Genomic DNA, 24,752 nt, shown 5'->3' on the forward strand with positions numbered 1-24,752 from the left:
CAATGTGCTGTGAACGGTGGTTTGTAATGTTGGAAGGGGTATAGGCTTTGGTGTGTAATTACTTGGGGACTTCGTTATTATGGCATTTGAATTGGCGGATTAACTGAGCGCTATCCAGCCACTGTCTAGCTAGCAGCACCATGGTATTTCGATTAGCAGAGTCTCGTTCGAGGGAATCACGATTTTTATGACTGTTAGAGTAGACGGAATTCTAATAAGATATAATATATAATAGTATTAAGTCTAAGCAGGAGAAGCCTATTCGGAGAAGAGACTTTATATTATACAGATCGGGGCAGTACTAAGTAAGTAGCCCGGCAGCCGGAGATCATATAATCTAACACAGCCCTCTAGGTAACGAGGCTTAATTACTTGACACCTGAGCCTTAGACTCCAACACTTCCCTCAAACTAACCAAGCCAACACCGCTAATACACACAACCAAGAAACCCGACGTAAAGACTAGAAGTTAAAGCGCAGAATAGTCTTCATTTCTCCTTCGTAAAGCCATTACCCGTTGTTATTTACGCCCCACATCATGGCTCTCGAGCTTTACATTCCGCCGTGCATTATTACTCACGGTGCCCATTCCCCGCCAGTGGAACAGCCGCTCAGAATCCAGATTGGGGGACCCCTTGTGTCTATTCAAAAACTCCTTCCGAAGACACCGTGGGATGCGGAACCCCTGTCTCCGGTGTTTCCACAGCCTGCCGGGCCCAAGCTGGCAAAGCTGGCATTTCAGAAAATATATGGGCGGGAAGTCCGTCCTGAGATTGCTGGTGACTTTGTAGTGCGTGATGAATACCTAGGCTGGGTGACAGAGGTGAGGCCGTTAAGGTAAGCACATCGTGGTCTTTGCTCAGACCGCATATCAATAAAGGTGATTACGCTGTTTATCGCTGACCATTGACCACCTCGAGCCAGACAAATTGACTACTACGGTGTCACATTTGACCATCTCGTTCCTGCCAACGATCCTGACCCTGAGATCCTGCAGATCAACATCAACGAATTGGATGACGATGATGGGGCATACGCAAATAAATATCTTCTATTTGCAGTAGATGCGGCTGAATATAAAGGGAAGAAAATTCTTGCCGTGCCCAGATGCTGTCAGAAAAAGAAGGCGACGCAAGACCGTGGTAGAATTAACGATAGTGGCCGAGCGGGATGAAAGAGCTCGCGGCCGGTACCAAGGGAAGAAATTTTGTCGAGAAGGCAAGTAGATACTGGGTAGGTAATTTCAAAGCCTTTCGGTTCTATTTCTAGGATAAATTACTAGTAAAGGGAAGTGATACAAGACAGGATGTCAAAACGAAAGATTTCCCTCAACGTTAAGATGTGGTGGTGGTGAGCCATAGGCCGGGTTATGGCGCTACTTCGTAGTACTCGAATGGCACATTTACAAGCTTCCTACAGTTGTGGATAATTTCCTCCCTTAGCTAGCTAAACCACCAGTATAATTATTAACTCCTACTTCGTAGCCAGGTAACTATTAAATATTACTTCCCTTAGTTCCCTTAGCTATTATAAATTAAAGTTCCCGGCTCCTAGGAAGCTCCCTGGCGGTCTGTCTCCACCGCGCTCTCTAAACCCCGAACTTATTCTGCCACCGCCTCCAAGTTCTGCCCCTCCATGAAAAATACACATCGAACTACTCCAGTACTACCCCTCCATCAACAACTTCTCAAGTCCACCAGCACCATGGCAGCCCACCAACCCATCGCACCTCCCGTACTATCTACCCCCGAAACCCACCTCTTCTCCGACCCCACGCCTTTAGCTATCCCAACAAAAGAATCCCGACTTTCAAACGATGAAATCCGAGAAACGTATGAAATCGAGCGGACGGCGCGGGAAATAATACAAGGAGCATGGCGACGTGTTGCGCTTCAATTTCCGGATGAGATGCTAGTTGATGCGCCGAGGGTCTTTGAGGGGCTGGCTTCAGAGCTAGAAAATCTATCGCAAGAGGGAGGGGAAGAGGGAAACAGGAGCACCAGGAGGAGACTTTATATCCTGGCAGATACGAGTTACGGATGCTGCTGCGTGGATGAAATAGCCGCAGAACACGTCGATGCTGAAGTAGTGGTACATTACGGACGCGCATGTTTGAGTCCTACAGCGAGGTTGCCGGTCCTCTATGTGTTTACTTCACGAAAACTAGACGCGGATGATGCGGCGAGCGGATTTGAGGAGAGCTTTGATAGCAAGGAGGAGAAGGTGATCATGATGGCAGATTTGACCTACCAGTCGCATGTCAAGCCATTGGTTGAACGGTTAAGGAAGAGTGGGTGGAAGAATGTAAGAGAGACAGCGGTTATTCATGATCCAGTGGCGGAGATACCGAATCGCAAGATCGTCTGGGAAGAGGGGGAAGAAGGCAAGGAGCCGTTGCAGGAGTGGAGGATATGGCATATTTCTGACCCGCCACCTGCGCTACTTCTGACGCTCAGTTCACGGATCAAAGAACTCCTAATATATCCCACCACGGCCTCTACATCTCCATCAAAACCTGGACCAAAAAACCAAATCATAAGATCTAACACTACGGCCGTCCTCCGCCGCCGCTACGCCCTCCTCACACGTCTCACCACGGTCCCCATAATCGGCATCCTGATAAACACACTCAGCGTAGCGAACTACCTCTCCTCCACCGGCACCTTACAAGCCATGATCTCGCGCGCGGGGAAGAAAAGCTACACTTTCGTCGTGGGAAAGGTGAATGCAGCCAAAATGGCTAATTTTAGCGAGGTGGGGGCTTGGGTGGTCCTGGGGTGTTGGGAGAGTAGTTTGCTGGAAGGGGATTTCTATGCGCCTGTTGTGACGCCGTTTGAGTTGGAGCTTGCGTTGCAGAAGGATGGGGAGAGGGTGTGGAGTGGGGAGTGGAGGGGGGATTTCGAGAGTGTGTTGTGGACAGGTGGGACATCAGATGTTGTGGGGAATGGCGGAGAGAAAAAAGAGGTTGATGACGGCTCGCTCATTGGGGAAAAGCAGCAGCAGGATGATGAGGACAACGATGAGAGTGAGGAGGAATCCCAACCCCCAGAATTCGACCTACGAACCGGACGGTACGTCTCGCACTCTCGGCCCATGTTTTCGTCCTCAACCTCTGCTTCCACTACTACCACCACCCCCTCTTCATCTGATCCCCCAACATCAAAGGTTCTCGCACGCAGAGCCAAAGGCGATTTAGCGACGGTTAATGGCGCGGTTAGTCCGGGTGCGGAATTCTTGAGGAGTCAGAGGACTTGGACCGGGCTGGGGAGTGACTTTAACGATGAAGGGGATGGGGATGGGGATAGCGCAGGGAGGATTGAGGAGGGGAGAGGAGGGATTGCAAGAGGGTATACTGTTGGTGGAGAGGGTGTTAGAAGGTAGAATTAGATCAGGTGGGGATGGGTTACGGAGGTGGAGTTAGGTAGCATATGGATACAATTGATAGATACCCTGGGATGTTTATGAATACAGAGGCGAATAGAATTATATATCGTAAATGAGTCACTGATCTCGCTATTAGACAATTAATATGCCTAACACAACACAAGGGAGACACTTGAGTACAAGGGCAAGATAAGAGGCATTCATTCATTCATTAACTATATATAATAAAAATCTGACGTAACTACACGAATAGCGGTTGGGAGGAGTTATTTCCAGTCCCAGTTTGTTTGTTTGTAATGTTTATAACAAGGTATCAAATAGAAAATCGTGACCGTCGTAAATCGCGCAGTGGAGGGTAAAAGACCGTGAGGCATCCCTCTTTCTAGCTCCTTCATCAAGTTTATATCTGTCCCATCATGACTATTTCATTAACACGAAATAAGCGCATTTAAACATACGCATGCCGCCTTCCCGAATGCGAGCTGTGATGGCTTCTATGGCTCCCGCTCCGGCGATGTCCATGGCGGCTATAATGGGTCTCGCGCACATATGAATCCTTCTTGTCATGGCTATGCCCTCTGCCAACCCAAAAGGCAAGGAAGCTAGTGAAAAAGAAGAATATGCAATTCATGATGCCAAAGGCGAAGCTCGCTTTCAACATGGCGCATGTCTTGTCCGTGCGTACATGGAAGCCGCTGAGGTCGAAGGTATTGCTACCGAAAGAGATGGAGAAGAACGGAGTATCGCTGGATGCGACCGACGAGCAGTTCCAGCCCGTGATTCCGCGAAGCTCGTAGACGCCTGCGATAAAGGCGCCCACGAAGCAGAGGTCGACGAAGGAGACGAAGAGGGCGTTGGAGCGGGCGCGGTGGTAGGTGAAGAGTGTTGCGACCGCCCAGACGGCCCCTAGGACCGAGACGATGAAGAGGACGAGGATATAGTTAGGTGTGAGAGCGTTGTTGGTGGAGTAGATGTGGACGAAATACGATAGCATGCCGAGAGTTGGGATCTAGTGAGAGGTTTGTTAGTTTAGTTTCAATTTGGTTTTGACGACGGTCGTGGTGGTGGTGGGGAGAGGCTTACCAGTGTGATGATCTCCATGAACCGCCAGAAGGCGAAGAAGATACCGAACAGCATCGTGTCGGATTTATGGCTCTTATTCTAATGAGAGGGTATAGAAATGAAACGGAGCCTTTCGCAGCAATGTCGCAACTCTGGCGCAGATGCGAAGCGTATTATAAGGTAGGTTCTCTCGCTCGTATTCGTCGGTGTCCTGTGTCCTGTGATCTTATCCGGTTGAGAGGCGGGGTTGTCGCAAATGTTGCTTCGCGATAGATGCGCTCGCTGTGGGACCCCGATGTGCTGTGCTGCGCGACGTTGACCTGGGAGACAAGCAGTACAACAGCCCGACTCGATGCCGCGACCTTGTTATACAAGTACTTTATTGGTATTGCGGCCAAGTTGCGCCAAGGGGAGTCGTTGTTCTTGTCCTGTGCTGTTTGTCTTGTCCTGCGTCTGTTGAGCCTGGTGGTGCTTGAGCCGTTTTGCGACTGGATGCCAATCTGGTCGCGGACAAGGATGCTTCCTGGTTTTCTGCTGATTTGGGTTGCGCAAATGGATCGGGATCTGTTCCGTCCGCGGCGAGGCTCAAGTCTCCAAGGGACGAGGCTTGGATAATTGGCAATTGGATGGATGACGTCGATGGGGGTGAGCGTGGGGTGTTGGGTTGGAATTGGGGTTTCAAGCGGGAGGATTGATGCGATGAATAACGCAAGGGATGAAGAGATAAGAGGAGACGAGGAAAGGGAGAGAAGAGAAGAGACAGAAGTGAAGAGAGAAGTAGGACAATTGTCTTGTACGGTCTTTACAAAACGAAGGTGGCTGGTCTGGTGCTCTGGACTCGAGGTAAATCCGGTGGTTGGAGCCTTCCAGCCACCCACATAGAGGATTTCGTCGTAACATCCTTGGGACGCCAACTGTGGCGTGCGCCGTGATACACACTGTGGAAGCATAGGATAAGAGCTAGATAGTACAAAAGCAATTTTATCGTGGCCCTATCTAATTGAATCAAGTCAATAGCTGAAATAATGTTGCCAATATCAGTTGTTGCACATCACCTACCTTCGTATGATAATTCCTGGAGGACGTTTGTTCGGCGCCGGTATTTATCCGAAATATTCCCGTGAGCCGAAAGCGAATCCCTGCTGCTGCCACGCTTGCCACGACCTCGCCCGCATCATCTCCGTTACTCTTTACCATTTCCTCGCTATTAATAAATACATAATCTCACAGCGGGGACTGATAGTACGGGCGGCGTTGCGCGAGCTAGGATTGACTGTGTGAGTAGCAGTCGTGAGTGCTAGCAACTCACCCACAAACTACCAAGCCTTGCCGTCAACTCCACCGAAATGGCTATGGACAGTCCCGGTAGTAGGTTCCTGGCTCCATAGTCCATACCTCTAGGGCCGGGCCGGAACCTTCTTCCATTAATAACGCAACCTTCCATATGTCTGCTTGTGGTTTTCTGTTCTACATCTTTGTGTATTTAAAGACCATTCATTTAGTCCCATAGAGTCCAACGTACTTCCCATGGTCTTTCAAAATTCGAATGTATAGTTTGCAATATGCTTGTCAGGAAAATTCTGCCTCGCTCAACCTCACAGCGTCATATAATTAGCTGAAGCCTGTTAGTAGTAGGAAGTTAAGCTTACAAACGAGGTCTATAAAGATGAGCTTACCTCGTCCACAAGCGCCAACCCGCGGAGCAGCACCGACCTGCTTTCCAGGGGTAAATCCCCAAATCACTTCTCGGCTGACATCCTCCATAATCACACCCCTAGCTTTAGGGAGACGGTTCTAAAATTTCTTCTTAACTAGCTACAGTCTTCGAAACGGACCGCATGCCTCATTGTGCAAAACATAGGCATACTTTACAACCCGTAGCGCCAAGTGATCTCCACATGAAAAACGCAACATTCATAACCTAGAAATCAAAGAGGTGCTTCTTGATTTTTACGAGAGAACAGTCACCAGAGCCGAGCGACGTCAATGTGGTATGTACAGCGTCAGAATTAGAGGTCTAGAGGTGTGCTACCTAAGACGATAGATAAATATGAACACGGCTACCTCGCGTAGGAAGTGAGAAACGGGAACAAATCGAAGACTTATATGCTTCAGCGCCTTATGGCAAACCAAGAATATCAGCTCTTGCGTGGGACCTGTCGTCATTTAGGCGTTCTTAAGCGGTTGGATGGTATATGATGCTTTCGCTGCCGAGAGATATGCTTTTGGTTGAGTGAAAGGCAAAGAAGGTACTACCGCCTTTCCTACCCGTAGCCGGCCACCGCCCCATTCACCCCAAACAACACTATGATATATAACAGAAAATATGCAAATTTCCTTCCAACGGGCGTATAGCTCAATGGTTATGCGCCCGTTAACCTCCGCTACCACCAGAACAGTATGTCTCCACTTCCTCCCTCTACAGCTTAAAAAAATACTAACAATTAATAGCTACTCAAAAAAAGAACTCCCCTGAAAAGGGGGGCGGGAAACCAAAAATAAAAAACATCCAAGGGCCTAAAAAGGCCCAAAAAGCGACAAAACTCCCTAGTCGACTAGGGTAAGGGCAATAAAGGCCATGACACTGGATCATGGCTCCCTTCCGAAAAAACCAGTTCAGTCTGGTTTTCTCTCTAATGTGAGAACCCCGTACAGAAGTACGGGGCTCTGCTAGAGTTTTTGCAATTTTGTTCGACGCTCCTGCTTGGCCTTCCCTTTTGTTATTTTTGACTCTTAGCTTACGGTTTATGGCCTTCTCCTTTAACCGAATACAGTGTGTTCGGCTATTGTGAGATATTTTGTTAGAAGCGGCGTTGGCTAAGCTGCTAAGCTAGATGATTGGAATTGAGGCTTTCGTAGTCAACTCCCGTATATTTTGAGGGTTGTTCCTCTTGCAACAGCATCTTGAGCAGCCTATGCAAATTGAACTTCGCAATATATTCCGTTTGCGCATATTTACTATTGTAAGTGTTAAAGCGAACATGAATCCTCTTAAATTTTCAAGATATTTCTACGTGGGTATAGTTGCGTTGGAATTGATCTAACATGTTAGGTTTAAGTGCACAATATTGGTCTATACCAAGGCTCTGGCTTCAATACTTCTGCATAGATAGGACCGAATTAGGGAGCAAATAAAGTTATTTCCTAGATTCTAAGGTCGATCATATTGAGTCGGCATACTCATGAGGGCTAGGTGTTTAGCTGCCTGACTTGAGGGAGCAATTACATGAATTCTTGCTGTACACTTGCTGCTAGCAGCGTTTAGCACTATATTTTGGCCTATGCTTGCCTATTGAGGTGTTCAGAGAGGAGGGTCTAGCTTTTAATTTGAACGGATTAATCGAAGTGAACTAGCCAACTGGGCGCAACAGGTCTTACCCAAAGACCAACGTGACAATTCTCGATAGATATGTCCCGTAGTAAAAGAAAACACACATATACGTGGGCATATCAATTTTATTCTTGATAATATTTATCATTCATATAGTTTTGCCGCAGCTCTATATTCTTCTTGTTTTCAAAATGAAAAATCAGGGAGAAAGACTGAAGAGTTTACTTCTATCAACTAACCTTGGTCTAACCAACCAACCACCCAATGTAAAATCCCAAATGCTTACCGATGCAAGTTTTAAACCCTCAAATATATATACATTGCTCCTATCCTTTGCTCTTGTAGGAGGCATCATAAAACCCACTACCCTCTCTGCGGGTGGATGATATCCAAAATCGCGGGAACCGCTGTTCTGTCAAATGAAGTAAGGGTATCTAAACCAGCACGTTCGCCACCGCAGCAGCCAGGGCACTAATATACGCACTCGTCTTCATAACTGTGACAGCAGCAGGAGCCGCGCTAGAAATCTTCAATTCACTGAGCTTATAGGGCGGCGTATAGTTCCCAGAAGGCTCCTTAGAGTCAAGCTGCCCATTCCAGCAATACCGTGTGAAGCAAGTCTGGCAAGCAGCAGGAACAGCGGTGCCAGTCTTGGTAAAACTCCTGCTCAGCACAGCGCATGCCATACAAGTTGGCCACTCGCGGTCCAGCGTCCCGTTCCCCATCGTCGCCACGTCGTACCCATTTTCGATGATGGCATTGCGCTCGGTGTTGTTGTATGAGGGGTCAAAGGTCGACACATTGCTGTTATATATGTACGGGGCATTGGGGATATAGACAATAAGGGGTGCAGGACCAGTCATGTTGCTTGCATTACAGCCGAAGAAGGTTGGGTGTGTATTCAGGCCGAGGTTGACGAAAGTATTGTGATCTGGAATTGCAGGGAAGGCCGTTCCATTCTCGATGGTTGCGTTGAGGGACCGCCTATAAGTCCAGACGAGGGACGAGCCATTGGGCCAGGTGTAGTAGGTATCTGCCGAGGAGTCGATAGCGAAGATCACGTCGACGTTGCGGTTGGGCTGGATCAAGGGGTTAAGAGGAATATTTTGATTATCTTCTCCCCCGTCTACGAGTGTTAACTCCTTAGATTGCGAATTTCGATTGGTAGCATTGTTGAAGCTGTAGAACGGGTTTGGTTGATACTGAGCGATGTCATCATTAGCATCGCCCACGCGTAATAGAATTTTGGTGAATATGTCTCGTAAGAAAGTCGGAACCCCGGCCGCTGCTGAGGAGTTGATCTGGAGGATGAATTGGTTGAACAGTGTGGATGAGGTGCCCATCACAAATCCAGCCTGATCGAAGCCTCGGACACATTTCTGGCCATCAGGAACAGACCCGCCAGAAAAGTTGGAACCCAAGTACTCCGTGGGGGCAAAGGCATAAAGCGCTGGATCCCATGATCCCATCTCAAAAGGGTTGAACTCATAGACAGTAGAGTTGATCGAGACAATCTTTGTGTCGTGGGCTCTTTCGTCCGCAACTATGAGGGGGAACGGAATGTCACCATTCTTGAAATCGTCTGTTAACGCAATCGACGAGAAGGTATAGGCGGGTCCCCCTTCCGGAGCATCGACTAGCTGATAAGACAGAGCACGTCCCCAGTAGTCAGTGATGGATGTATTGAAACCGAGAGGTGAGTCCGCCTTTGCCGAGACTTGCGACTCAATTGACTCAAAGTAGGATAAGCTGCTCAGTACCTTGAACTTCCCAGTAGCTGGCCCCTCGAAGATCGAATTGCCGAATTTCCAAATTGAAGAGTCATTGTGGCCATCTCGAAGAGCCTCAACGGAGCTGAAATTGTTGGTATAGACGGACCCTACTAACCAACTCCCACCGGACAAACCTGCCAGATAGGTGGTGGCCTGAAGGAGACCGCCAATTTGGCCAGTATTGGTTGCATTGCTAGTACGAGCGTCTGCAGCAGCAAGAAATCCTGCCCCATTCATCAATGCCCGATATCCTCCTCCCGAGAAGGCGATTCCAATATTCGGCAGGGCAGTGGCATTGTTCTTGTGGGTATTGATATACGCCGCGGCGTCAAAGTCCGAAATGTTCATGCGAGAGAGCCAGGAGCTCAGAGGGCCGACCGTGTTATTTCTTCGACGCTCCAGCCATGACGATTCGGCGGCTGACAGAGAAGAGGCCGCTCTAATGGTCGGCCGTGTCGACGGGCAGTCTACAGCCCCAGGGGCATATCCACCGGAGGGAGAATTTGGCAATGCGCGGTTATCTAATGACAATGGAACTGGAAGGACATCCAGCGACGCATCTTGAGGGAGGGCAATTCCTGCCGCTATAAACCAGGCGTGTTAGCATGAGTTGAGGGGCGCGGGTTGGCGGAGGACAAACGGTTACCAGCACAGATATTCCACGATGCGGCAGCTGCCAGCAGACTGATGATTCGGTTCATTGGGCCTTATCTGTGAAAGCCACCAAAATAAATGCACGTCTTAGAGAAGTAGAAATACTCGTAAATGTAGGAGAAAAGGCCCCGATACCGGCCAGAAAGGGGTGGGCGTTGAACGATAGTTGAAGGACCAAACAATCCTTCGGATGAAATGAAGGAGCACGACGTATACGAGTACGAGTGAGTGCTATCTGTAGTAAAACAGACACTAAGGGCTAAGGCTAAGACGCGTCACAGCGGATTGTGTTCTTTGGCAACGGCTATGCCGGTGTTCTTGGCTTTATGTTGCTTGGTGCCCTTGTTTGGCCCTGATAATGTAATTTGTATGTTCTCAGTGGTGCGTGGTGCTGTGGTGTTTGGCGGGAGGTGGTTGAATAATCGCTATCTCGATACTTTATAACGCAGGGGGCAACACGGAGATCAAGTGAGCGGGAGATCGGCCGGGGGATTATGGACTTTATGGACTTTATATATTCTCCAGTCCCGCCCATGATCCATCCTGCCTTGTCGATCTGACGGCGAGCTGACCGAGGTGGATCAGGAATGAGACCTGCTTTGTCTGTCTTTTCAGCTACAGCAGAGTAGGCTGTGGCTGACCACCGACCACCAGAACTGCTCGTAGTGCTTACGGCATGCCCGGCGTGAGGGAGGTGAGGAATGAATGTGATATAGTACGCAATATATACCTTAGTACTACGTAGGTAGGTACACGTGGGAGCAGACGCTGCGGTATTAATTTGTTTGGGCAAGGCTGATTGATGCGGTCACCGCAGCAGGTGAAACCAATCCTACCGAAGGCTCGTAGTCAACTGCAAAGTCATCGCACTTGGTGACACAACTCCGCCACCTGTGCTCTATAGCATATCCGGATATCAGGACCACCGAGTGCTTGCAATTGCTTTGACTCGGTATCACCTGCTAGAAAAGCTATGCCGTTGCCGCCGATGCTACTCTCTGTACGAGTGCGACGGCGTAGTATACCTAGGTACCTTCGTAGTAATTGGTACATATACCTCGGTAAGGTACATGTACAGTACTGTACCTTATGAGAGCAGACGACTGATTCAACGACGCAAGCACGCAAGCACAACGTTGTAGCACTTTATCGTCCGTATCAACAATGCTAATAATCTGGCAAATATTTGAGTCAGTGCAACGCTAAGGAGACAAAATTCGGATGAGGCCCTGATATGACCGAGGTCGACTGGGTTTACATCATGCTGTTTCTGAAATAGGCGGACTAGCTGTGAAACAAAGCTTCGCATATTCCCACCGAGCGTCACATCTTCCTCTGATACTCATCGGATATGTTCCTTCCGAGGACCGCAGGGCTGATTGGCAAATCCTGCAATTGCTTGACAGTTTTGTGAGATATTATTTGGGCAATTATTATTCTCTGTGGGCATTTGAATGAAAACGTCATCATCAGGTGGGTGAAGTCATCACGTGGTCGTTGGCATGGCAACGGTAATCCGGTATTTGGACGCCTCCGCAGATAAACAAAATGCACTTATCGACATCCCTCGATGCCATCATCAACACCACCAACACCAAACAACCACCTGCGACAGTGATATCTGTCGCGTTCATGTAGCTCCATTCTTGCACCAGTTGCATTTATATTTAATTTTCACTAACGAACCCTTTCACCATGAATGACCAACCCCAATCCCCTCCAAAACGCATCACACGCGCCCGAGCGGCTGCGAAGACCACTGATGCTGGCGTCAAGACCACCAGGATCGCAACTGCCTCCGCAAAGGCCAAACTTATTAGAACCACTTCCGTTTCCGCGTCTACTTCCACCTCCAGGGCCAAACGAAAGACTCGAGCCGACGATGTACAAGAACATGAGGAAGAACATGGCGATATGGACGAATTAGCCCAACCACAACCCACGCGGACAACTCGAGGAAGGCCCAAGAAGGTCGCTGTTGGTCCTGAACTTGGGAAACGGAAGGAAGAGATACCGACTGTGGTGAGGCCGACCAGAGGAAGACCAAAAAAGCCCCTAGTAGACGTGCCCGCATCCGAGCCCCCTAGGTCCACGAGAGGTCGGCCCAAGAAAATCGATGCGCCCGCGGAGGAAGCTATTGTTGTCGAGGAGCCACCGAAGAGAGCCATCCGCACTCGAGCTGCTACAGTTACAAAAGCTCCGGCTCGGAAGAAGACAGTCAAATTTGACGAGCCTGATAAGGAGAACATGGTCCCACCCGCACCCAATACCGAGGGGAAGGCCAACGGTGCGCAAACTGCCACAGGTCTTCGAGCAAGGCCCATGCGAAAGGCTACGGTTACCGCAACTCGAGCCACTCGTGGGCAGGCAAAAGCTTTGGAAGAGGAACCTGAAAAATCGTCGCCGCTCAGTCCAAAGAAGGCAACACAAATAGCAACCGCAAAACAGAAAGCCTCAGATGATGAATTGGCAACGGACGAGAACGCCCCGATGATGCCCCTCATGAAGAGCCCCGTTAAGCCCCCTGGAAGCATTTTTGGTGTATCAAAGAAGCTGGAGTTCTCAAACTCGCTCAGCACCCACACAGCCATGGCTCCAGCTACTCAACATCTTGGAGGTTCTATGATGAGTAGCCCAGCCCGGCGTCCACCCCCATCCCCATTCAAAGATTCCTTGAGAGAATCACCGCAAAAAATGACCCTTGGGGATAGCATGATCCCACCCCCCTTCAAGCCATCGCTTCCAGCTCCATCAATGGCAACAAATTCGGCGTTCAAGGCGTCCCTGCTTCAATCCCCGGCCCGACGACCGCAATCTCCAATAAAAACCACTGAAGCTGGCTCCCCAAGTAGGTCGGGGAATTCCAACCCGTTCCTTGCTGCAACACCCAAAGCAGGTACCTTTAAGATGTCGAGATTTACAACTCCAAGAACCGTTAACAAAAGTGCCCTCCGTGCCAACCAGATGGGCCCTCCCCCGAGCGGCCTCAAAGTTGCCTCTGACAGGAACCTTGCAACCGATTATCAATCAACTCTCCCAGTGGCATCCCCTTCAAGGATGCAATTTTCTGGCCGGCTTTCGTCGATCGTGCCTCGTGAAGCCGACCCCGCCTTCGCGGCATCCGCATCAGCCGTCAAGGCAGCTGAAAGTCATTATGCGGAGAACGAGCCGGCTAGTGAAGCTATGAATGTGGGCAATACGGAATCTGTTGCTGCCGAGGAGTCTATGAAAACCCAAGACATCTTATCACCCATCGCCCCATCAGGGTACACTAGTGGTGCATTTAACCTCCGCAGTGAGAGTGACAACCCATTCCCGGACTCGGATTCCGAGGATGAGCTCACTTCAAGCCCTTGCAATTATTCTACTCGTCGCTTGGAGACATTCAAGCCTTCATCTCCCAGCTTTACCTCCTCGCCATCCATACCAACGCCTTGTATGGCGATCCATAAGACACCAAAGGCAGCAAAAGCTCAACAAGGCCTCGATGACTTGCAATCCTACCCAGCAGTAACTATTGGATTTACGCCATTAGCGCAGCAACTAAACGATTGGATGACTTCCACTCCTGATAAGCCAGAGGCGGCCAATTTAGGAGCTGGTTCAACGGCACCCACGTATGCAAAGATTCAGCGCCTGTCTACCGAAACAGAATCCACGTCTCCCTCTTCGACTATCAAGAATAATTTCTTCGACGATGAGATGTCCGTCCGAGAGGAGGTGCTAGGAGATGGATTTCTTGCGACATCAGAAACCCGCTTACCGGAACAGAGAATAGACGAAGTAGATCTCAGCTCAGCCGAGTTGGACGAAGAGGACCTAGCTCTCGCCCACGAGGCTGATGACATGTCTCTTGTTGAGCTTGATGATGTTGAGCTTGATGATCACCTAGGCCCCGATGCGAAAATTGCTGAGCCTGCTATGTCAGAGGCTAGTCAGGAATATGGCGATGAGAACGAAATCCCAATTGACCCAGCGTTAATGGCACCCCCTCTACCACCAGTCCCAACTCCCCCTTCCTTCGCAACTCCAAAACGCATCTTGTCTGAAAGGGTATGCCATACCGTGTCCAAGGTACCCCTCAAGCCTGCGGCAGAAATCACCCGAATCAGACCGTCACCTAAGAAACGGAGCCTAAGTATTTCGCGCCCCCCCGTTCAGAGGCCGTCAAGCACGTTACAGAGAAATAACACAGTTATTTCGTACTCTCCTTCGAAGGGAAAACTTCGAACTCCAGCCAAAACTCCAAGTCGGGAAGTTGCTATGGCTGGTGTCTCTTCGAGTCAAGAAAATGATGATGCAGCTTTGTGGTCAACACTTGGTACTCCAGCTCGGACTCCTCGCCGTGATGTAAATATTGCTCTTTTGAGTGGCGCTGTAGTGTTTGTGGACGTTCATACCACAGAAGGGGCCGATGCAAGTGTATTATTTACTGAGCTGCTCACGCAGATGGGGGCTCGTTGTGTGAAGACCTGGAATTGGAGCGGAAAGGGCGATGATAGAGCTAAGATAGGTATCACTCACATCGTTTTCAAGGATGGTGGAAGGAAAACTCTCCAGAAAGCCCGGGAAGCTGGTAGCGTTGTGTCTTGTGTTGGAGTTGGATGGGTACTAGAGTAAGTTAAACTGTGACTGGCCATTTCATCGACCAAGATGCTGATAATATTGCAGCTGCGAGCGCGAGAACAAATGGCTTGACGAAAGTCCTTATGCAATCGACACTGCTCTTGTTCCTCGCGGAGGGCATCGCAGACGTAGGAGCATGGAGCCGCAAATCCTTGCCAATTTGAACGGGACGCTTGTTCCATCTTCCTCTGCAACGCCAGCTCGCAATTATAGCGCGTCTCCCTCCAGAGAATCTCTGGGCCTTCCCGGGACACCTTTTACCTCAAAGTCCAGACGACGTGACTCTGTCCAATGGGTTCGCTCGTCTCCCTTTTCACCAGATGACGAGCAGGAGGCGGACGACCAAACACTACTTCTCTCCCCTGTTCCAGTAACCCCGGCTCCAGAAGCCATCTCCGCTTATGCTGAGCACGGACTTTATGGAGATGAGACACCAGCTTGTCAGACACCATGCTTCTTGCAAAAGGAGCAGTTGATGCAACAAACGGCCCCACCTGCCAAAGGCAGGTTCATCCAAGCTGATGATGAGGATGCTGATGATGACAATGGCGTGGCGAGAGGTATCTTGAGTGAGAAGAAGGATGAGAGTGTTATGATGAGATTAATGGCTGCAAGAAGAAAGAGCCTGCAATGGGCACCAAAGGTTGGCAGTCCGCTTGCGAGAGGTGCAGCTTGGTAGTTTAAAGTTTTGTAGATTTTTTGATACGCCAATTATGATATGGGATGGCTTTTCCTTTTTCTTGTTTTGATGACTTACTGGCTTACATTGTGGTTTGGGGGTGGATTGGTGTTTGAGGGTTTGATTCTTCATCATGGACTTGGGTCATGGGAGTTGTGTGTGGTTTCTGTTAACTTGGTTGATTGGGGTTTGATCATGCGTATCTCAATATTTCTCTCTTTCACCGATATTCTTCCACCCACTTTGTGCAGTATACACAAAGAACCTGGCGTTTATAAGGTGCTTAGGTACCCTTTGTTCCGCCCCCAATCAATTCATGACTACTAAACCCGTCAGTATTGTGCGCTTTTTACTACAGTTGACTTCGATTTCGGCTTCCTCTTGTAAACTCTTTAAAGTTTGATGAGCCACAGTGCCAAGTCACACTAGAGTAATTTCTGTTAGTTGCTTCTTTGTCATCGCATCTGGCCTGGCGCGGGTTAACCAGCTGCGAAAGAATATAGAACTAGACTTGGTTCTTGTGCCTGCCTCATATTAGCGACTCTTTCTAAAACCTAAGTTAGAGCGAGTTTATATTTCCAAGATATGAGCCAAAAAGAGAACCGTAGAATCTGAGAGTATAAAGATTGTACTGAAAGTTCTGTAACGCTCGGTAGACAATGTTACCAAAAGCTTTGATAAAACAGATATTAATTGGTCAGAAATAGAGAAGTAGCTTACATTATAGGCCGACCGATTCCCAGATAAAGGATTAACAATAGATATCTCATTTAACTATAATTACGTAGAGACCGGCCTATTGCTAGCCACGTCAGTGAGAAGGACAGATAAAAGAGGCCGGTTTTCAACTACTCAACGAATACTCCAGGAGCGAGATACACAGCTTAAAATAGAAGAAGAATCTACTAGACAGCTGTCGATTTCGAGTAAAGTATACTCAATTATACGTTGTCCAGGGCCTCTATATAATCTAGGTCCCTATTACTAAGAAGTATTACAAGCTAAAGTAGTACTACTTCAAGGATATTATTAAACTTATAGAACAAGGGCATTATTTAGAGGCATAGAACGATATACTAGAGAAGGTCCGTCTAGATTTATATATAGAGGAGCAGTAGCGGCTAGAGAAGTAACAGAAAACTCCCAGTATATCTACAGTAACTCCTCCTATTCATATCATAAATACGTTGCCTATATTATCTTGCCAGACCTACTACCCGGAGCCCTCACAAGCTACAACCGCATCGAGTATACCTTCTATTAACATCCCTGGCTTTCGGGATGAAGCAGTAGAGAACTATTGTACTTGGCACCAATCAAAAATCAAAAGTGCAGTACAAAAAGTACAGTACAAAAAGTACAGTATCAAAAAGCTTGTGATCTTATGATCCAAGAGGCTATAGACCTGGAACTTATCTACCAAGAAATAGATCCTGATTTTTTAATAAAAGGAGGTGTTAAAAGAGGGCCCGCCCTATATATTGTACGTGACATTAGCAAATAGGTTCAAGAGAGTAAGCGAGTTAGGACTGAGGAGCAGATAGAATAAAAGAATGGTTCTACACAGTAGAAGGCGAATTGGGTGTCGCTAATTTTTTAGTAAATTAATTTTAGCGGGATCCATTTCCAGATACTTGTGACTGTACACCCTTGCCCGGTTGTACTCTGAGGTACCGGTACCGCTAACCTTACCTTGTCCAAAGTAAGCCATCTGTCCTTCCGTCACTCACGTATCCTTTCTTCCTCTTTTTCCAACCCCACTGGAGTCAGCGCTTTCGTGTCAGCCACGAGCCTCAGAAGCCTCGTGCAGCGTGCACGCCGTTCAGAGAATCCGTCAAAAGACATAGCAGCCAGTCGACCTCCAGCTTCTTGCATCGTTTCGTTAGGCCGCGCTAACGGGAGTGGTGAAGAGACTAATCGAAGCAGGAAAGAGAAGGCATCGAAAGTATACAGGATGGGAGCGCTGCGAAGATCTGTGCGATGGTGACTAGGGGGCGAGAGCACACGGCCCGAGGGCTGGGTGATGATGTTTATCGCACGTGGGATGAGCGTCCAGAAGACTGTTTGCTATGACACAGTTATAAGAGGCGAAGCTGTGGGTTATAGTCCGCTAAGGAGGCTGTGAGAGGGAAATGGGATCTGAGCTTACGGGTGTACGAAGAGGGGCAAGACAGCGCGTCTATCTTCATCGACCTTTATACACCGAGTACCGTGGTGCTCTCGTAGTTTGTCTCCGTTGTCGTCGCTATATTTTTTGGCATGTATTTGAAGTCGTTTGGTAACCACCCAAAATGGCCTTTGGGACTCGTCCCTAGTCCGCCGCCTTTCTCTTCCGTCGACTTCCATTCCACAAGTCCCAACCCATTCTCCTCGAAATCAAAAACTCTGTAATCTGCGTTGCCGAATTTCCTTTGGCAAATTCCCACCCGCATGAAGCCGTCATGGCTTATTACAGCAATCACTTTCTCCTTACGCTCGTGCAGCCATATTCTGGCCACAACCCCTCGCTTAGTCAGCGCCTTTTGCGAGAATTCGTAAAGTCCTTCCTTTGCTGGAAATACAGGATCTATTTGTGTCCAGTCGAACTGTGGAAACTCCTTCTCAAGTTCAGCCACTGGACGTCCGATGTCGATGCTGTTTACTGTGTTCTCCTGCCACTCTGCCTGGGGGATTGCAGGAACGCCTTGGTTCATCAGCCAGCCGAGAGAGTTGTCTGCGGTTTGAAGAGCCCGTGTCATTGGGGACACGACTATGAGACCTATGTCTTGCGATAGAGGAAAGGTTTGAAGCGACTCGGAGAGTGCTGCGCATTGCGTTTGTTTTCCGAGTTCTGTCAGAGGCGGGTCACGAATAGTATAGTCCTGTGAGGGATGGTTAGATTTCTGTGCATCGGCGAAGAGGGAAAAAAACTTATTCGAGATATCTGTCAAGGTCAGCAGGCATCTCCAATTAAGGGATGAGGACATATACTATGTAAAGCTTCAGCGTGTCTGATCAAGATGATGGTCGGGGGCATCTTGATCGTGGTTCCGAGAAAGCAGATAGTCGGCTGCTGGAGAACAACAAATAGCACAAAGGCTGATTTTGCTCAGAATGCGAATATTCAAATATAATTTAAAAATATAGCCTTGGACTGGCTGCATTTCATGGCCTTTCAAGACAGGCGGTCGGTGCTGCAGAGGCGTGAAAAGTTCCGTGCAAGGAAGTACAGCATATGCGCAGTGAGCTGGTAGATTTCATCCTGCATCGTATGCATTGCTTGTTCAGCATCATTCCTTTCCTTAGTGCTTGACTTGTTGTTCGATGCTTATTCTCTCCGAGCGTTCAAGAGCAACTCCATGGATTCTCTGAAGCCGGCCTGTCCACTAAGAAACTTCCAAGATGCCTCCTCCTTCACTCGCCAATGGTCACGTGTCAAATGAATCGTCCCATAATGACGCTGGCCTGAGATCGGACTTTGTAGCGTACAAGGAATTGCAGCACAACGAAATCAGAATCGCAGAGATCGATCCAGTTACAGCAGACTCTCGGTCTGAACAAGTGTCAGGCCGCCTTATCCACGTCCCACGAGACCAACCTCCCGCTTATCAAGCCTTATCTTACGCCTGGGGAAGGCCATCTAAGCGAGAGACAGGTTATATCCTTCTCGATGGGATCAAACACCCGGTCACCAGGACCTTGGAGGCTGCTCTTCACAGACTTCGGCACGAGGATGGTCAAAAGAAGTTGCTCATCTGGGTAGATGCACTCTGTATCAACCAAAATGATCTTGGGGAGAAGGCCAGAGAGGTAGAGAGGATGCGGCCAATCTACGAGCGAGCGGAGCAAGTTTCGGTCTGGCTGGGCGAACACTCAGAGGATAGCCCACTCGCATGGAAGCTTTTGAAGGAGCTTCATGTCGCATCGAATCTAACGACGGTCATACAAAGCCACAGACTGAGAGCATTCGACGCGCTAAAAGACCTCTTCCGTAGAGAATATTGGTGGCGAATTTGGGTTGTACAAGAAGTCAATTCAAACGAGAACACTGTTGTGTATTGTGGAGAAGATCACATGTCCTGGTCAGATCTCTTGCAGGCTTCCGGAAGAATTGAGAAAGCTACGAGAATTATATTGGATGCAGTTTATCACGATCAGCCGCACTCCATCTACACTCTTACATCAGGTGGCCCCAGGAACCTAAGGATCCAAAGACACTCAAATACCAGGGCGGATGAGAAGAAACTGCCTCTATTGGTTGATCTACTATACTCGCACGAGAGTAAGCTTTCTTCTGAGGATGTCGACAAAGTATATGCCCTAGTTGGACTGTCATTAGATCGGGAGACATTTGGGGCCATTGACTACAGCCTTCCAGCACGTCTTGTGTATATTCACACTGCTAAATACATCATCACTCAAACGGAGTGCCTCAATGTCATCTGTCGTCAGAACAACGATGATAACCCCTTGTCGCTTCCATCCTGGGTCCCGGACTGGCAGCGCAGACTCCTGTTCCCCCATCACCGAGTCATGCACATGCAATTTCGAGAGCCTTCGTATGAAGCGGCTGGAACCACGAAAGCCAAATTCTCTTGGCCGCCATGGACGAATAACTCGGAGGTCTTGCAAGCGTCAGGCTTCACAGTCTGTACCGTCAAGGACGTTGCGCACCCTTTCTACTGCCCCATCGATGAACGAGATATTCGACCGACGTTGGTAGCATTTCATGGCTGGTGGGAGTTCTTCGCCAACGCCAAAGGCTCCACTATCGATGACTGTGAAGCATTCCAGAGGACCTTCTGTGGTGGAACATGGGCACCACGATACGAGGAGTTTGGACGGGAAGATCCTTCGCAACGTGTTTCCCAGTTCGTCAGGCTCCTTTGGAAAATGTTCCCGCGCCTAATAGATGGTATGCCTCCCCTACCGACCACGCCTCTCGAAGAAGGAATCGATGATGTTGAGCTTGAGAAAAGAGCGAAAGGGACAGTGGCAGCGGCTGCTCTTCGAATGCATGGTAAGCGGCTAGTTGTGACCGAGAGCAAGCTAGTCGGTTTTGCACCAATGGCAGCTAGAGCTGGTGACAAGATTGTGGTCTTGTTTGGATGCAACTTTCCTGTAGTTCTGCGTCAACTTGAACCGAAAGCGAAATGCCTGCAAGTGGATGGCAAGTTCTATGGAGGTGAACGTATGAGCTGGGCCCTGATAGGTGAGATCTATGTGGATGGGATTATGTATGGTGCAGCTATGCGGAACTTGAATGCTGGAAAATATACGGAGGAAAGCTATTACATCCACTGATATAATGAAACAGTATGTACTGTAGAGTTTGCACATCTTATACTGTAGCTCTGACAACTAGCAGTGGTATGGAACAACCAATATATACCGAGCTTACAGCTCTTCTATTGTCAATCCTGCGTGTCTAAAATGACCCTTAGCACTTTGCTCGTTTCGCCCAACTATGTTACTGCACTATTCTAAAACCTCATCGAAGCCTTAGTTTAGGTCCGCTTCGTAGACCTGCCAGTTTCGCTTAATAACTGCCTTCAATTCAGCAAAGAACTCTTCAATCGGGTTTAGATCCTTAGAGTACAGTGGCAAGTAGATAAGCTTTACCCCAGTATCCTTATACATCTACTCAATCCGTTCTATATAATAAAAGGAAGTATTATCTATTACTAGAACCGACTTTGGCTCCAGCTATTTACTACAGAAAGGAAGTAACTACTCAACAAAATTCTCAAAGACTTCGCTATCTGTAGATCCCTAGAAGACACAAGCAAATAGAATTCTATCTTATGTATACACTAGTAATATCTAATATCGTTTCTCGCGCTAGAACTGAGCAATTTAAACTAGTATTACTCCAAAAGAGACTAGCTAGTCCACCTAAATCTAATACGTTTGTCGTAGCTAGATTCGTCCATATAAATAAGATAGTAGGAACAGAAGCTCTCTAAAAGTTATATAGATATAAGTCTCGTAGATCTACATTCTTCCTTCTACTACCCGGCAGATTGTCTTTTTAGTTCAACCCCTCGATACTAATACTCTTCCTAAATTAGAAGTAGTTATAAGTACTTTAAATTCATCCTATAAGAAGAAAATTATCTCGGACTAATACAACCCTAGCTTTTCTAGTAAGTACTCACAAAGAGCGTGTAGTATAGAGGGTGTAATACTTCGTTTTCTTCCCGAGCTATTTCGCGAAGCTCTTAGGGTACTCAAATAATAAATCTTCGAGCGTATAGCTGGAACAGAATAGGTCGTACACATAGTAGCTTCAGCTATCTCGGTATTAGTAGACTTACTATAAATTATATTATTAATTATATCCTACTATAATTTTATAAGATTTAGTACTATAGTAGAGAGCTATTTACCGCTGGGCAATACAGTCTATTCAGGTATACGATACAGATTGGCAACATTGAACATCACAGGACATGGCAGAACAAAGGGTCAGCATCAAACCTCAAAGGATATAGTTGCAGAAAGGGTCATTATCGAGTCTCAAAGGCGGCGCTTTATAGCCTCAGGCTATAATACGAGTGCAAAAGACAAGCTAACTAGAATTCCTCTAGTACCCGCTTCGATATCTTGGCATTGTGGCTCAAATAATAATGAAAGAGTTTACAAAGAGGAAGCCGATTTCGAAGCCGACTGTACGTCACCTCTACTTACTTCTACTCCTATATCTCCCTACATCTCGGCACTCCTTGTATCTAACGCATATCAAGAGTATATGCTGCCTTTTTCCGGAGCTACCTACTCTATGGCTAGAGTCCATATGACGACACGCCCGCTAGCGAGTGACGCTGGAGGAAATTCAAAAAGGTACAAGGGAATCCAAAAATTAAAAAGGATGCACAGGCTAACATTGCGGAGTAAACTCACATAGGAGAGACATATATGTCTATGTATGGAGTAATGTCCTATCTTAAGATGTTGCCCTAGAAATACCAACTCAAAATTCTACAAGCAGCCGTACCAACGGCTCTAAACCCTCATATGTCACCGATCAAACACAAACACCGTCCCGTATATCATGGATCCTAATGTATGAAACCCCCAAAGCGAGCTTAATAGCGGCAATTTGATGTTTTCTAGCAAGATCGATTAGTATTTGCCCAATCTGCCAATTAAACGAAGACTTACGCCCTTGTCGGAACTACCGGTATCCGTAAATCCTATACCCGATGACTGTCCCAGGGGAGCCGCTTGCGATGAGCTACCTTTTCCATTAGAAGGCCCTGGCTGTAGTTCGGGTTCGGGTTTGCCCTGCGGATCTAAATGCCTTTCGTGCTTCCTGGCGAACTCTTTTGCTTTCTCGCCGACTCTCTCTATGCGTTTTCTGTGGCCATTGCCGCTAAGTTTAGTATCATAACCAACGAAAGTTTCTCCCATCTCTATTCGCTTTTGCTTCTCCCTGGGATCCCGTAAGCTTTGGTAGACATCGCAAGATAGTCAACTGGGACTCACAATTTAAATAATTCCTGTGCCTCTTTGGCGTACCCAGCTAGTATGTGGTGCCATTCTCCAGTTGCTGCAGGGATTCCAAGATATTTACGTGGATGCTTCTGGCCCATCTCCAACACCTTATCCTTTTTGATATATGGCTTGGCAACTTTTGCTGCCGCGGCTCGCTTTGCACGTTCTCCTACAGCTTTGTACTCTGCATTCAACTGAGTCATTTTGCTTCCACTGGGGGGTTCTTTAGGCGGTTTGCTAGGTCTAGCTGCATTCAAAGCTTCCCTATAAGGATCATGTATGACTTTTGACTTCTGTCAGCTTATTGACTAGTTCCGATGCAGACTCTTTACCTACGCTCTCAGCTAGATCGCTTCCTTCACTAACTTGGTCACCAAATCTGACTGGAGGGATACCAGATGTGTACTGCTGATATATCTCACTGTGACCTGAGCCAGGTGAATAAGAGTCTGCCCTTACCAACGGGGGGCGTTGTCCAATATTGCAAGGGTAACAGAGACACGGTGCTTGGCCACCCGCAGAACTTCCATGACTTCCATACGTTCGTCGATGTACTCTCTGCCCACTGACGACACAATATGATTCCCCGTTCTGGACTTCGTGCCAAACTTGCTCGTGTGCCATTTTGATAATATCCGAGAAGTGGTTGAAATTTGACAGCCAACAGGCGCAGTTGAAATCGAGTTTGAAAGGCGGCTTAAGGAACAGTGAGGCTTGGGAAGGCTGGAATGAAGAATAGAAGTTATGAAGATGAATAGCGGAAACATCGACTGATATACGAAATGAAATTGGGTATTGTTTGAACTGTCAGTAAATCACAAAGAATTCCAACAAAAGCGGAGCCTGTACAGCAGAACATAATAGCACATTCATTATATTGTCAAAGCCTGTTACCTACCTGCATAATTAGTTACTTTCAAGGTGCCTGTAGGCCCAGTGCGGGATAAACGCGTCTGGGTATCTCACCAGAGAAATGGATTGGCTCCATCATAGTCGAGCGCTTGATGTGAGCCTGTGACATATTAGTACAATGTTCATTTTCTGGGCTCGTTCTCAGATACAATGGTGTATAGAATCTATAGATGCTGAGCGTAGTGGGTATCGCTGGATCTAGCAAAATAATAGTCAAATTTCCCTATGAAGCATTCTAGTGGAACGGAGTGAACAGAGATCAATAGCGACTATATGCTGCTTCCCGCATAACACATAGGTATGGTAGGTACCTAAGGTGCTCTTGTTAGGAGTATGAGTTGTGAATAGGCCCAATTGGTAACTATAAATGGGTATAGTCAAGGTAAGGGTAACTCAAAGTATAGATCAGGACGATTAGTCAAATTACAAGAGTATGGGCTCAGGTGACCGGATATATAGGACGTGCTTACACCAAGCCTGACTCCTCAATGCTAGTCCATATACGTATTTCTGACAACTCTACCCAGCATGCCAATATCACATGGTAATATCACAAATTCACACCTACTGTAGTCACTGACTTCTCCACCTTTGTTTCCTCCTTTGTATCCTCCTTTGTTTCCTCCTTTGTTCCCTCCTTTGTTCCCTCCCTTTAACTTGAATGCCCTATGTAAGTCAAACACTATAGTGGGACGGTCTCTTAGAAGAGAGCAGCCCGGATAGTAGTTCTATGTAGCGTATCTTAAGTTCCTTTAAAAGTTCATGCTATGTGCTGTTCGTAGGGATATTAGGAATATGCCGTAGAATTAATATAGCTATCTTTTATCTCACTCGTTAGTCCGCCTTCTTTCTTACC

At 47.7% G+C, this 24,752-nt stretch overlaps 9 protein-coding genes across 9 annotated transcripts; 4 read left to right on the plus strand and 5 right to left on the minus strand.

The window, feature by feature from the left end:
- Positions 1–538: 538 nt before the first annotated feature.
- On the plus strand, positions 539–1,174 carry BP5553_09798 (Arginine deiminase type-3; the record flags this gene model as incomplete). Its single annotated transcript, XM_032018421.1, has 2 exons — positions 539–837; positions 925–1,174. 2 exons carry the CDS (start codon positions 539–541, stop codon positions 1,172–1,174), a joined length of 549 nt encoding a protein of 182 aa, XP_031865258.1.
- A 530-nt stretch (positions 1,175–1,704) lies between these two features.
- BP5553_09799 (uncharacterized protein) lies at positions 1,705–3,381 on the plus strand (the record flags this gene model as incomplete). The annotated part of the gene is made up of 1 exon (XM_032018422.1): positions 1,705–3,381. The coding sequence occupies one exon, from the start codon at positions 1,705–1,707 to the stop codon at positions 3,379–3,381; it is 1,677 nt and encodes a 558-aa protein (XP_031865259.1).
- A 451-nt stretch (positions 3,382–3,832) lies between these two features.
- On the minus strand, positions 3,833–4,521 carry BP5553_09800 (Uncharacterized protein; the record flags this gene model as incomplete). Its single annotated transcript, XM_032018423.1, has 2 exons — positions 3,833–4,393; positions 4,468–4,521. The coding sequence occupies 2 exons, from the start codon at positions 4,519–4,521 to the stop codon at positions 3,833–3,835; spliced, it is 615 nt and encodes a 204-aa protein (XP_031865260.1).
- A 98-nt stretch (positions 4,522–4,619) lies between these two features.
- On the minus strand, positions 4,620–5,396 carry BP5553_09801 (uncharacterized protein; the record flags this gene model as incomplete). Its single annotated transcript, XM_032018424.1, has 1 exon — positions 4,620–5,396. The coding sequence occupies one exon, from the start codon at positions 5,394–5,396 to the stop codon at positions 4,620–4,622; it is 777 nt and encodes a 258-aa protein (XP_031865261.1).
- Positions 5,397–8,211: 2,815 nt separating this feature from the next.
- BP5553_09802 (Lysophospholipase) lies at positions 8,212–10,250 on the minus strand (the record flags this gene model as incomplete). The annotated part of the gene is made up of 2 exons (XM_032018425.1): positions 8,212–10,133; positions 10,190–10,250. 2 exons carry the CDS (start codon positions 10,248–10,250, stop codon positions 8,212–8,214), a joined length of 1,983 nt encoding a protein of 660 aa, XP_031865262.1.
- Positions 10,251–11,898: 1,648 nt separating this feature from the next.
- Positions 11,899–15,508, plus strand: BP5553_09803 (uncharacterized protein; the record flags this gene model as incomplete). Its single annotated transcript, XM_032018426.1, has 2 exons — positions 11,899–14,819; positions 14,875–15,508. The coding sequence occupies 2 exons, from the start codon at positions 11,899–11,901 to the stop codon at positions 15,506–15,508; spliced, it is 3,555 nt and encodes a 1,184-aa protein (XP_031865263.1).
- Positions 15,509–17,703: 2,195 nt separating this feature from the next.
- BP5553_09804 (Uncharacterized protein) lies at positions 17,704–18,524 on the minus strand (the record flags this gene model as incomplete). Its single annotated transcript, XM_032018427.1, has 2 exons — positions 17,704–18,431; positions 18,479–18,524. 2 exons carry the CDS (start codon positions 18,522–18,524, stop codon positions 17,704–17,706), a joined length of 774 nt encoding a protein of 257 aa, XP_031865264.1.
- Positions 18,525–18,889: 365 nt separating this feature from the next.
- BP5553_09805 (uncharacterized protein) lies at positions 18,890–20,791 on the plus strand (the record flags this gene model as incomplete). The annotated part of the gene is made up of 1 exon (XM_032018428.1): positions 18,890–20,791. One exon carries the CDS (start codon positions 18,890–18,892, stop codon positions 20,789–20,791), a length of 1,902 nt encoding a protein of 633 aa, XP_031865265.1.
- A 1,784-nt stretch (positions 20,792–22,575) lies between these two features.
- Positions 22,576–23,608, minus strand: BP5553_09806 (uncharacterized protein; the record flags this gene model as incomplete). Its single annotated transcript, XM_032018429.1, has 4 exons — positions 22,576–22,599; positions 22,652–22,922; positions 22,976–23,267; positions 23,317–23,608. The coding sequence occupies 4 exons, from the start codon at positions 23,606–23,608 to the stop codon at positions 22,576–22,578; spliced, it is 879 nt and encodes a 292-aa protein (XP_031865266.1).
- Between the last annotated feature and the right edge of the window lie 1,144 nt (positions 23,609–24,752).

This window comes from Venustampulla echinocandica (assembly GCF_003357145.1).
Source record: "Venustampulla echinocandica strain BP 5553 chromosome Unknown scaffold_12, whole genome shotgun sequence".
Classification (NCBI taxonomy): Eukaryota; Fungi; Ascomycota; class Leotiomycetes; order Helotiales; family Pleuroascaceae; genus Venustampulla; species Venustampulla echinocandica.